This window comes from Epinephelus moara, chromosome 21 (assembly GCF_006386435.1).
Source record: "Epinephelus moara isolate mb chromosome 21, YSFRI_EMoa_1.0, whole genome shotgun sequence".
Lineage (NCBI taxonomy): Eukaryota > Metazoa > Chordata > Actinopteri > Perciformes > Serranidae > Epinephelus > Epinephelus moara.
In genome coordinates, this window is record NC_065526.1 from 39,351,344 (window position 1) to 39,365,122 (window position 13,779).

At 38.9% G+C, this 13,779-nt stretch overlaps 1 protein-coding gene across 2 annotated transcripts in view; it reads right to left on the reverse strand.

Moving 5' to 3' along the window:
* LOC126408965 (cadherin-6-like) overlaps nucleotides 1–13,779 on the reverse strand; it is a 331,509-nt gene that overhangs the window by 63,892 nt on the left and 253,838 nt on the right. For both annotated transcript variants that reach the window (XM_050074787.1, XM_050074788.1), the window contains exon 7: nucleotides 9,945–10,195. In XM_050074787.1, coding sequence (XP_049930744.1) covers nucleotides 9,945–10,195 — 251 coding nt within the window. The remainder of the gene's footprint in view (nucleotides 1–9,944; nucleotides 10,196–13,779) is intronic.

Below are 13,779 nucleotides of genomic sequence, written 5' to 3' on the forward strand. Positions count from 1 at the left end.
TTTTTTTTCCCCCATTAAAGGGGTTTTTTGGGGAGTTTTTCCTTATCCGCTGCGAGGGTCATAAGGACAGAGGGATGTCGTATGCTGTAAAGCCCTGTGAGGCAAATTGTGATTTGTGATATTGGGCTTTATAAATAAAATTGATTGATTGAAATTGATGTTGGAGTGTTAAGTACAGAGTTGAAGTTTAAAAATATGCATACCAACAGAAATGTAAAAAAACAATTTTTGGTTTAAACCTCCTGAATCATTTTAATGGAATGTTTTTATTGTCCAAAAACTGGAATTACCACCAGTGTTGTTGTACAGTTAATATCCATTACTATGAAAACATGGATGCTTCACACACATCTTCCCCCCAATAGCACAGAAGATCTATACAATCAGCAAAGTTTCGAGGGGTGGGCACCCAAGATGTATGTCACCAAATCAGTATCTGACTAAATGTCTCCCCTTCTATTCCTGAGATATGATGTTGAATAATGGCAAGAAATTAGTTTTTGCAGAACATTATGATGTCACAGTGAAGTTGAACTTAGACCTTTTTGACATCTGACACTGCCAAGTACCGCCACAGACTGTCCAGGGGATCACTGCCCTGATCCAGGTCTGGGAGGAGATCCCCGATGACAGTGGTTCCCAACCTTTTTCTTGAGGGACCCATATTTTTTATCATTGTAGACTTTGGTGCCCTCCCCCACCCCACCCCCGTACACATATTACACATGCCCGTAACCTTACATTTTTATATGTATCATACCATTCATATTTTTAAAAATTTCTATACTAATTTATTTATTAATTTTTTTAAATAAATGAATAAGCCTTTAATATAACCCTTAAATTTGTTTTGTTTCTGACACATAAATAAATTAAATTTTGACACATAACACATTAAAATTATTATACCCCTTAAAATCAAGAGGGCTTTGCAACTCCCTGTGGCTCTTTGGCGCCCCCTCAAGGGGGTCGCGCCCCCCCAGTTGGAAACCACTGCCCAAGGACACCATCCGCTGACTCATCAGGAGCATGCCCAGACATTGTTGGGAGTGCAGACACGCGAGGGCCATACACACTACTGACTCACATTATGAGTTGTTGTGATAAAATTCATGCAAGTTGGATCAGCCTGTGATTTCAATTTTTTACTTTGACTTTCAGTGTGATTTTGAATCCAGCCCTCAGTGGGTTGATAATTTTGGTTTGACCATTGTTACATCATTTTGTTCTCAACAAATTATACATTGTGCACAAGCAAAGATTTTCAACTTGAATAATTCAGTCATCAAGATCTGATGTGTGATTTAAGTGTTCTCTTAATTTTTTTGGTAAGTGTATATACTCTGAAGTGAATACTAAACCATAGAATTGATGCACAGACTTTGATCTGCAAGGCTGTTCAGAAAAAAACAGACTTTGTACACCGGCCGACCTTGATATTCTAACAACTGGAATCACATAATTGTGCTGCTGCATTCTGTCCTCTCCTCCTATTCAGTCTAACAGCCTGTTCAAAACAGCGCAGCTACTTGAAAATCTCTTCCCACTGTCTGTGGACTGCTCACAGAGCATTCTCTATTTTTGAACTAGTTGCTGAATGAAGCTATTCACAGCTTCACAGCACTCCATAGATAATAGAACTGAGATGCCTTTGCTTCTGTCTTTTTCTCCTGCCTGTCAAAGTGGAGGCAAAGTGCTCTGTGAACAGGAACTGCACATTGTTCTGTATGTGAATAACTTCAGTGTCTGGATCAAGGCTGGTTTCACTATTGACTCCAAAATACAACATCAAACTGCTATCAGCTGTTAATTATGTACCACTCAATCTTAATTATTGTTTTCTATAAAGAGATATATAAATCTAAAAGAAAACATTCCTACAGTACATCCAGGCTCATAATTAGCAAGCACTCAGCAGTAATAATAGTTCCGTGACGCAATGTGTATTGATGATACAGTCACACACACAGAGGCACAAACACAGGAATAATTGGAATTCTGTGTGTGTGTGTGTGTGTGTGTGTGTGTGTGTGTGTGTGTGCGCACGTGTGGGTGGGTGTGTGTGCCCCTCATGACACATCATTTTAAGAGCACTCCATGGTTCCATGCTTGTTTTAATTGGAACACGTTCCTCATCAGTTGCCTGCTTTAAATGTAGAGAAATAAGGGCTCAGTTCCAGTCTCCAGCTGTGCTTAGACTGCCACTGCTGTCATCCAGCCATCTATACAGCATGATTATTTCTTTTTAGCTTATCCTAGACTTCTCTGTGTTTACACCGCCCCATTTTCAATTCATTGTCAGTTTATATCAAATCCTTTGTGATGTACTATTTCTTTTTCTGGCAGTGACTCAAAGTGCCCTCCAAGATCTGGAAAACTTCAATACCTGCTGTAATGATAAAATCACCCTTGGCATCTTTTTTGTAAACATCAAAAATTTCCATAATGTATTGATGTCGTTTGAGTAATGGTCAATTACTAACAGCAGAGCAGCAGAGCTCAAACTGTCCTAATGGCAAGCATCAGTATTGGACAGGACTACAGTAAGCAGTGGGGTTGAGATACAGCCTGTAGGTGCAGGGTTCTGTTGTGTGTGTAGTCAGCAGTTTTCACACATTGCTGTGGAGTCCACAGACAGCTCCATCTATAATCTCAACAGTGATCACTATACCACCTATCCTTTAACCTACTTCTTATTTCTCCTCTGTTTCCCTTCTTTTCACACTCTTATCAGAGCTCCTTACGAGCCGTTTGGGAATCCAGGGCCAATTAAAGTCAGTTTTCATCCAGCTTCAATGTAGTTTTGCTGAGATTTTTTAAAACAGCAGGACAGCAAGTAAAGATATGCAAATTTTCAAATGTATTAGCCCTGCAATGCAGAAACAGGTTCCTGTTTTCAGTCTGATATACAGTAAGGGATGACTGCTTTAAATTGAAATATATAAAAAATAATGTCTAACTTATTTGTGAATGTATTGTCAATAGTTTTTCTCAACTGAATTGCTATCCTGAAGCTATCCAGTCCAGGTGAGTAGACAGAGCGTAGGGTACAAACTTGTGTTTGTACTGTAGCTTACAAACCCTGGACAAATCACAATATTTTTTAGCAGCAGTATTGAAGAATAAGGACCAATTAGTGTCTAAACTGACCAAAGTTATCACTTTCTCCTAAGTTTTGAAGCTGTTAAATGTGCTACAGCTGACTAGCTAAGTGATCTGGCGTGCAAAGTCATGTTAGCTTTTCCCCTGTGAAACTTTGTTTGGCATCTTGTTAAGCAAGCTAAGGTGCAGAACATGACATGCCATTATTTGAAGATATGAAGGACAGGGGAGCAGCACCAAATGCTTGGCCCCATGCTGAAACAGTGTCTGTGGGCCCCCCGCCCTTCCCCTCTGGCCCCATGTCTCTCTCATGCAGCTTTAACTTTTTTAAATCATATTTTGCAAAGTCTGTTTACTTTCAGTCCCTTTGCTATCTTTCTTTTCTTTTTTGGAACCCTGATTCCCCTTTCTTGGGGAAAGACATGACAGTTTACATTGGTGCCCCAGCAGCATAAGCAGTCATTCACTCGCCCTAGCTGTGTTTAGAGACAGATCCCATACCCCTGCACCACCAAAATTAGCGTGTGTACAAAAGTTTTTTTAAACACAGTTAAACAACTAAAAATTGGCTCCCTTCCCATTGCCAGTAGTCCAGAGCTGTCTACAGGGCTCTGCTGCAGACGAGTATGCCTTTCTGTTTTTTTAGGGGCTGGGCAGCCTAAGCTGCCAGGACCCTATTGTTTTGCTGCATATTCCTCTTCTTCTTCTTCCGAGGAAATCATACTTCCCATGCGCGAAAAATCACCAAACTTTGCACAAAGGTCCAGTCCCATGCCAGATTGCCTCAGCTGCAAAAACAGGCCAATAGTCCTGATGGTGGCGCTACAGCAAGCCTCTAAAGTTCAAAATTTTGAAAATTCACAACAAATCAACTTGCTACAGATTTGGAACTTTCACCAAATGTAGCCCCAATACTGAAGAAACCTTTGTACATTTAAACCTATTGCAAATGTGCAGATGTGCCTCCTCAACCCACTGATGAAGAAGAAAGGTCAGAGTCAACACCAGAGTCATGTTAACTATTTAGGGCCTTTTAAAGCTCAGATTTTAAAGTTTAACGGTTCCTCTAATTTTATTGAAATAACATAAAAGCTGCCAACGATTTATTTTAACTACACAAAATGGTTTGGAAGTACTAAATCAGGCATGAAGCTATATTAGCTAATTATAATATTTTGTACCAACCATAAGTTATTTCTACGTTACAACACTTGCAGTAATCTTGTATTTACCTTAATAGGCTATTATTAAAACTTTGACAATGACAAATAGCCTATTAAGATTTGTTTGCAGTACACAGCTATGTAGTACGTACAACATGTGCCTGCAATGGTTTTTTTAAATTTATTTTAAATCTCACACTGCTATAATAAGGCAGCCGGTGGCTCCACATGCCGCACAAGGTGCCCTTATTTTTCACTGAGCACCTGCCCCCCAAAATGTCTGTGCACACCACTGAATCAGTCCCACTATTCCCCCCAGTGCAGCATGCTTGATGAAGGAGACATCATTAGGTTGTATTTGTTTAAACTCTGGCTCTTGCTTTGCATTTTAGGCTACCTCTGATAATGCACTAACTGGTACTGCTTAATGGAAATACAGTTTAAAATGATTTGACTGGCTACAGGCTAAAAAGCTAAAAACACATTTTCCTGAAAAATGTGCAACTCATCAGGATGGCAAACTGGGGCTGCAAGAGAAGAGACTTCCATCCCCACTGAGCGACACACCACAGTTTCATCTTATTTGTCCAGATCTATCTAAATCCTGACATGAGCAGAACACTGGCAGGCTCAAAAGGCTCAAATAAGGTAAAGTTGGTCCCACAGCTGTGACCAGCTGACTTTTTTCTAAATTGGAAAATGAACAATATGTCCCATCTGGCCATACTGCTGTCAGGAAGCACCAACTCTGACATCACTAATCTTGTTTCTCCATAATTTACAAAAGAGTGATTTGGTCATTTAAATAATACATGGACTGTCAATTGACCACAAAAACCAAAGTATAAGATACAGCTGACAGAAGCTGTTGTCTGTAACTGCAAACTAAAGCTGGAGTTTATACAGTTTGCTATAAGAATGGCTCACTTGGACATATGGTAGAAAAATCAGGAAATGTCTCAAAATATGATAAAAACACTGTAAATCTCATCTGTTGTCTATATAATGTAGAAAATGAACTTAAGTCCAGTGAAACTGGACTTAAGTTCGTCCTGGAATGCAATTATTCACTTTTTTGGATATTTTAACTGTATCATAAACGATATGTAGTCTACTGTATATTGACATTGGGCTGTTTTAATTATTGAAATATTTAGCATCACAGAGACGTAGTGGTGTGGTGATTAAAATAACATCTGCACAGGGCTTTCCGAAAGCTACAATTCATCCAGTCCACAAAAGGCCTCCAGGGGACTTTCGGCAGACTTCCAGAGAGTCCGCTTGGGATGCAGACTTCAGCAGACTTCATTGACTTAATAACCCACAATTCATTGCAATATGGGCGTGACTTTGTGTGTTTTTCAGCTGCCCAAAACAAAAACAAACAAAAAAAAACAACAACTTATGAGTGTGTAAAACAGTTAGTGATAGTTAGGTCTGTTAAAATGTTACTTGAATTGTGCGGTCCAGAAATAATATTCAACCACATCATGATACAGAACTAAGAAGAGGCTGTAGAGAGAATGAAAATGCATTTTACTATTGTGACCTATCAGGCTGGGCAGTGAAATAGGCTAAAAAATTGGCTGAAAAACAACAAAAGAAGGTCTTCTAATGGCAGCAATGCCCAATTTATTGAGTAAATCGTCCTGTCCTTATTTACAAACATTTCTGTTTTCAAACGTGTGTAGCCTGTATGTTATATAGAGATGAATTAATAACATTGTGTTTCTGCAATGGCAGTTACTGAGTTTTCCGTAATGTCAGTGAACGTGTCACTCCCAGCGTTGGGTTTTAGGTGCTGTGAAGCCTGTCAATTAATACTAGCACCTATGACAGTGACCTGTGTGAGATACCCTTCTATGATTGGCAGAGGCTTGAGAAGGAGGGTTGTTGTTATGCCTGCTAGTATGTGTGTGGAATTTAGGAGCAGAGGGGTATTCCAGGTAGGAGGTTCAACAAACTCTGAGTCTAACCCTGAACTCTGAGTTGATTTACCCTGAGATGGGAAACTCTGAGTTACCGGTTCCAGAACAGCTGATTTGAGTTAGTTCAGTCAACTCTGAGTATGTTCACTCTGAGTTAAAACGACAATAAAAAGCCATCATCAATGGAGCTCCGACTCCACGATTCGCCATGGCAACAGGTAAATAAAAGACAGGCCTCCATTTTAATCCAGTGGATGCAGAGATATTAATGCATGTGTAGGAGATGGTGCATGTTTATCTTTAAAAGAAGAGCCTGAGTCAGAGCGAGGAAAGTGTAAATAAGTTAACCATAAAGTTAATAAAAAAGTTTTATTCAGTGTTGTCCGTTTATTCATCATTTATCAGACTTACATTTCCTTAATGAAGATAAAGTGGTGGAATCTGACTGTGTATCAGGCTGTAGATACATTACATTATATTAATAATATATAATAATATATTTGTTCAGATTTAATCTGATGGGGAAAAACACAGGAGGCAGCAACTGAAAAATAGGAAGATTTAAAACATATAGGCTAGGCTATAGATCAAAGACATAAAGACATGACTGTAAACTCACAGTCTGACCCAGTAATAATATGTTTGGTGATTTGCACTTGAAAAGACGTTGAGGTTAAAATACAGTAGATTTTAAAATGTTGGACATCTATTTGTATCTTGACTCAACAGCATTCAGTGACTTTATTTCAGCTACAAATGTAGTAAATTTAAAGACACTGAAATGCTGCACCATTGCTCACTCAGAAATATTAACATATAATCCCCAATATTAGGCTATAGGAATTATGTTCCATCAGTGTGAGCAATGACATCAGTGATAGAGATCATTAGTCATTGATACTATGTGTCTAAAGCTTCATACCGATTTTTAAAATTTAAATAATTAGAGCTACACATTATGTGCAGTAAACATTTGGGAGCTGCTCTAACAGACTGACAGTCTGATCCTTGTGCACGGTGTTATAAAAAATAATAAATATGAAAAGGACAGAGGTTTGATTCTGAGCTGAGGGTGAATTCTCGCTGTGTAATATTTGAATGTAAAGACAAAAACTGATGTCCAAAGAAATGATTGATGTGCATAAATTCAGTAACTTAAGACAGTCCTGAGTAACAAACTAATATCCAGCAGGATTTAGACTGTGACAGACGTTAAATCTCCGCCAATTAACGGGCTTCGATACAAGCTTTGACACGGACTGAATGAATGAGGAAATTAAACAGCGTGCAAGAGGGAGGAGACAGAGAAAAACTCAGGGTTTACTGAAGAAAACCTGTCAGCGAGCAGGTTATGTTCACAGAGTCTGTTACCATGGTGACTGACTCAGAGTTTCAGTTACCTCTCTTTCTGGAACGGATAAGTCAGAGTTTCCCTCATCTCAGGGTTAACTTACTCTGAGTTTTCACATAACCCGCTTTCTGGAATACCCCCCAGAAGTTGTTAAAGCTGTTGTGCGTAACTTCTACATGTCCGTAAATGTCCGTTTCACCCAAGCCACTACTAGAGGAGATGACACAATGCTGATTAAGCCGATCGGCTCCTCTAACATCTTGCGGTATTTTTCAATATATATCATTTGGTGTTGACCGGCGACATTCCTGCGCTGGCGCACAGGAAATGCCGCGTTTTACCTCACAACAAGAAGGGAGGGGGAGGAAGAGCAGAGAGTCTCATAGCAAGAGGTAGAGCTCAGGTAGAAAGAGAAAGCAACATGGCGGAGAACCCAAAGAAGTGGCCGAGACAAGGTTCAGAAGTGGATCCTACCACAAAGAAAAAGCCTGGACGTTCGGCTGAAGGTCTATTAGCAAAGAAGGAAAGTGACCGACGGAGAAGACAAACAAGGATTTGTATTGGTGTCGCTTTTCCTCAGTGGAGAGCCCTGAAGGAAGAAATTGGGCTGAGGGCAGACACGGATGTTGCCTTGCTGCTGTTGGATAAGTAAGTGACTTGGTTTATAATTATATTATGAGTAGTATGTGTTGCTGTTACATGTACTGGACCTAGTACTTTATTATTTTCTTGGAAATGGTGCTATGAACGTAATGTAATGTTAGCAGCCTGGTGTTCGCCACGTTGTGTAGCATTGTGTACACGGTGTGTGGCGAGTGTTACTCTGTGTACACGGTGTGTGGCGAGTGTTACTTTGTGTACACAGTGTGTGGCGAGTGTTACTCTGTGTACATGGAAGTGCCGGCTTATTTGTTGTAATAACGCATTATCCGCTGGGGGGCGACAGAAGTTACGCACTATAGCTTTAAGTAACCACTGATGCAAAAGACACTTTGTAAGCAGACAGGATTTTGTTTTGGCGTTGGTTACAGCCTACAGTAACCTGTGTTAAACTTAGGGAATAAAAAGCCGATGAGGTTATGCCTCATAGCTTCATTGTTAAGGGTCGCTACAATATCTTGTCATCTGCAGGAACAGATGAGTAGGCACTATTCATCAACTTATATGATGTATACGAATATGACAGCAGCAATATTTGAACGTCTCCACGGCAACGAGTCTCGAGGGCTGTCTATCAGCAGCTTGCAGTCTCTGCCCTCGCAGACTTTACGTGATGACAATAAATACGTCACACTACATGCAGCTAAAGTCCGCGAGGGCTCTGTCAGCAAGTCCAGAGGGTGGACATTTGAATACAGCCTCCGACTTGACTGCAGCTTGTTGTCACCGCCTCTTGCTGCAGCTGCCTGCTCTTGTCCACTTTCAAGGCGAGGCACAGTTCATCTCGAACGATCCTACTGATGAGAGCCAATGATGCAATCCTTGCAGTTAACTAATCACTCATTTCGGACTTTCCCCCTCTCACACACGTTGGCCTACACTGGTGGACTTGCTCCCTCCTTTAATAAGAAAGAAAACTTATGCAAATGTGCAGGTCACACACGAGCGAATAGTTGTAAAAAAATATTTGCACTGAGAGTCACAGTCTGGAGCCCTGCATTTATATTATATGTATACAATATATAGTACCAGTCAAAAGTTTGGACACACTTTCCTGTTTAGTTGAATAAGAAAGTGTGTCCAAACTTTTGACTGGTACTGTATATTAAGGCTGCCACTAATGATTATTTTCATTGTCGACTAATCTGTCGATTATTTCTACTATTAGTTGACTAATCATTTCATCAAAAAATGTGTTAAAATGTTGAAAAATGTCGGTCTGTCTCGCCCAAACCCCAAAATTACATCATCTAATGTCTTGTTTCATACTCACGCCAAAGGGTTTTAGTTCACTGTCACATGAGAGTGTGTAAAGCTGCCAATATCTGAATGTAAGAAGCTGCAGTAAGAGTATTTTGGGGTACTTTTATAGTACTTTTCTATGAAAAATGACTCAAACCGATTAGTCGACTACTAAAATAGTCACCGATTATTTTAATAGTCGATCAACTAATCGTGGCAGCCCTACTGTATATATACACATATATATGAATTTGTAATTCAAGAATGAAGAACCCTGCTTATTGTGAGTGACTGTGTGTTTAATCATGGGTGGGAGTCAGGTTGGGGGACTTAAATTAGTGGGTGTGGCTTAGACTCTGACATACTGATGGGTAACAGGTCGATTCTGGTACTGAGCTTTATGGGTATGGGTGGGCGCGAGTTTTCAAAAATTGACCTCTTCATAACTTGTTTTTAAGATAATTCAAAAATAAAAATTTGACTGAGGTTTCGCCTTACTTGACCATGCTGCGGGGTCCGTCAGGGTCCATGGCGCTGACTGAGCCCACGGCCATGCCCACTGCAGCGTCCTCCTTCACTTCCATCAGATAGCTGGCTTTGTCAAACAGTGGCGGCTCGTCCACGTCTTCCACGGCAATCCGAACTGTGGCCATGTCTTTGGAGCCTGTAGACATTAAGCGAGGGTCCACCTGGGTGTTCTGGACCTGGATCTCTACTGTGTACGACGGCTTCTTCTCAAAATCCAAAGGCTGCAGAGGCAAAGAGAAATAAACAGGAAACACAGGAGGTATTATAGAGGATCCTCTTTGTTGGTACAGTAAAGTAATGGTATCTGGGTGAGCTAAAGCTCATATTAACATTGCATGGAAAAGTGTCATTTCTGCTGAGGCCACCAGAAATCGTTTTAGTTGCTGAATGTCCATCATCCAGTTGCTAAATTTGACTGGCTGTTGTTTGGTGCTGAGCAGGTGGTGTGCAGTGGGTCAGAGCTTTTTTGCTCAGCAGAGCAGCCTGCAACTTAATTTCATGCTGCTGGCAATGAGGCTGATCAGAAAACCATAACAATGAGCTGAAAGCATTTTAGCATCTTCCAATTTAGTGCACAGCCATTGTCAATATCAACTTATTGATTAATGCAGCTTTTTGGCAGGAATGGAATATAAAATTCATAAATATGTTTTCATTCATTTATAATCACCTGAAACTAAGAATTGTTGTGTTTTTGTTAACTTAGAATGAGCTGTTTATATCTACATAAACAGCTCACTCATAAGAAAAACAGATAAGAAAACTGTCATTCGAAGATTACAAGACTCTGTGGACCTCTTCTACAGAGTCTGCAATGTTGTTTCTACAGAACAGACAAACCAAGCACTGGCTCTAGATAGGGCCATTTGCATTTTTACAGGTGCATTGACCAACATAGTGCTCCTACGAGAAATGTGCATGAGAGAAGTTTCAGTTGGTTGCAATCTGCAACCTCATTCCTAGATGCCACTACATCCTATACACTAGATCAGGTGTAGGCAACCTGTGGCTCAGGAGTCACATGCGTCTCTTTAGCCCTTCTCAAATGGCTCACTGTGGCTTTGACAAAAAAATGATACGGAAATGAATGTTATTTTTTAACATTTTAATTTTCATTAATCATTGATGTAGCCATAAAGTGATTCTTACATTTTCCAATCGTATAAATGTGTAGCCTATACACTGAATACGTCTTTATATATCTACAGCCTTGTGCCTTTTCCTAAAATTTGCAGAATCTCAATAGCCATGGCTAGTCTTGTGTCTCCTTAGCGAGGCAAGCTATTGATTCCAAATCCAAAAAAGGAAAACGTCTCAGAGGAGAACAGAGAATTTCTTACTGACTGGACAGCTTTGTTTGCTTTCACCACTAACACTGCAAAGTTTAAGTACCAAATAATCATAAACAGCCCACTGCAGAGTAGCTACTTAGTTGTAAAACACATTAATGAATGCTCATTTAAACCCATTAGCAATGTTTATAGGCTAATTTATAGTCAAAAGGCTGTGCTGCCTTTTTATATGTGACAAATATATATTGCAGCTCCAAACAGATTTTTTTTTTTTTTTGCCAAAAATTGCTCTTTTAATAGTGAAGGTTGCTGACCCCTGCACTAGACCTATAAATATTGGTGACCTGTACTGACATTTAACCATCAAATATAATATTGTACTTTTTACTCCATTACATTTATTTGATAACTTTAGTTACTAGTTACTTTGAATATTCATTTTATTGATATGAAATATAAATTAACTAATAAATAATAATGTATCATTAGATTAAAATAAGAACAATAAATTCACAAGTCACCAAGTGGTACATAAAGTAATTAAAATGAGCTCCACCTTAACCAGTTGCAACAATAAAGTGACGGAAACATTAATGCATCAATAATTATAATCCAATAATATGATATACATTATTCTGATATGGGCTATTCTGCAATCTAATAGTACTTTTACTTTTGGTACTTTAAGTGTATTTTGATGCTAATACTTTTGTACTTTTAGTTCAGTAATGTTTTGAATGAAGGGCTTTTAACAGATTATACAGGTAACAGATAATATCTGCATGGTGGTATTGCTACTTTTACTGAAGTGGAGTACAGTATCCGAGTGCTTCATACATCACAGTATGCAGTCCATTTATTGAAATTAAAATTGCTGTAGGATTATGACAGAACATGTTAAACAAAGAAGATTAGATTAGATTAGCCTGAAATCCAGACTGCATTGCTATTACATGCTTATACATACAGAATCAAACTCTGTTAACACAAACAGTGTTAACAGAGTTTTTGTCATAGTATTAGTAGGCTTGATACTATACAGAATATCACATTTACTTGTGATCCAGCGAGGCAATAACTTTAATGTATGATTTAATTTGATAGCCAAGCAGTAAGGCGTTAAAGGTAGGATTTACGGAATGTGGGGAAATATCTCTTTTTTGTATGAGGGCTGTCTGGATGATAAAAGAATGAAAAGAACATCACATGCTGTTACAGGGTAAAGTTGAACATAAATAAAAATGTCATATATAGCAGCTAACACATTCAATCTGATAACAAATGATAATAGTTTTTCAAAAGTGCAAATAATGTGATGAATGAGTGAATGAGTAATGTAATGAAATGTGTTTCTTGACATCAGCTGTGACAATGCAGCATGCTTGTTGTTCCACACAAGAACAAAGATTCAGATTTAGATTTGTGATGCTCTGCATGAGCTGCCTCTACACCCTTAAAGGAATCCTGGATATTGTCCTCATCTCATATCCTGCTGACAGAATGTCATTATTTCTTTGTTGAAACTTGAAGATTTTCTTAGGTTGTGCCAGCAACAACGACAAAAGAATTTCTAAATATCAATTGTGATTGTACATCAGTAAACACACACTGTGTGAGGACACTGTGATAAAAAGCACCAGCCCTGTGTGTTGGTGCCTGCTGCAAAGGCGAGGGCTCGGGGTTGTGAAGGTAAAGATGAATAAGTTTAATTTGGTTTCTTTCATCTGTCAAGCATGCCCAGGCTTTGCATATTTAACAGTACGTGTATAACAGACTACGTGGGCAGGATCCTTATGAGTAGAAAGTGTGGGATCTGCTGAATCACTGCTTTAGAATTCATTTGATTTAACCAATGTGAGAGAAAAATATTAAAATAATTAAAAGCTAGTCTCAATCAAGGGCAGAAATTCCATTTCAATGTAGAGGGAGACAATAAACAGAAATATTTCTCAAGAGCAATTTTTGGGGGGACCAACAAAGTTGCTGTCACAAATACTGTTGTAATGGAACCGGCATGTATTTAATGTCATGAACCTGTCAAATGTATTTAATAATTATATTTAAGTAATAATTATGTTTAGAACAGCATCCCTTATCAATACAGTAGCCCCACCATGCTGGTTATTTATAGTGGTAGGAGAGAGGCAATACCTGTTGTATTAACTGAATAACTGAATAACTGAATTAAAGCTTATATTTGCCTAATTGGATTTAATTTTCCCAATGTAGCAGATTTATTTGTTTTGCTATCAGTGTAAAAAAAACAACAACACTCACATTTTAACTCTAGTCTGTTAATCAGCCCTAAACCTAAACTAGACTATAATTCATTTGAAAGCCTCGTTCTTAGTCTTTTACATCCGACCTGGAAAACCTCGCAGCCACTTTTATTTGTTATAGTGTACCGTGCTCCTGGCCCGTATTCTGAATTTGTATCTGAATTCTCAGAGTTTTTATCCAGTTTAGTTCTTAAATCAGATAAAGTTATTATTGTAGGCGATTTTAACATTCAT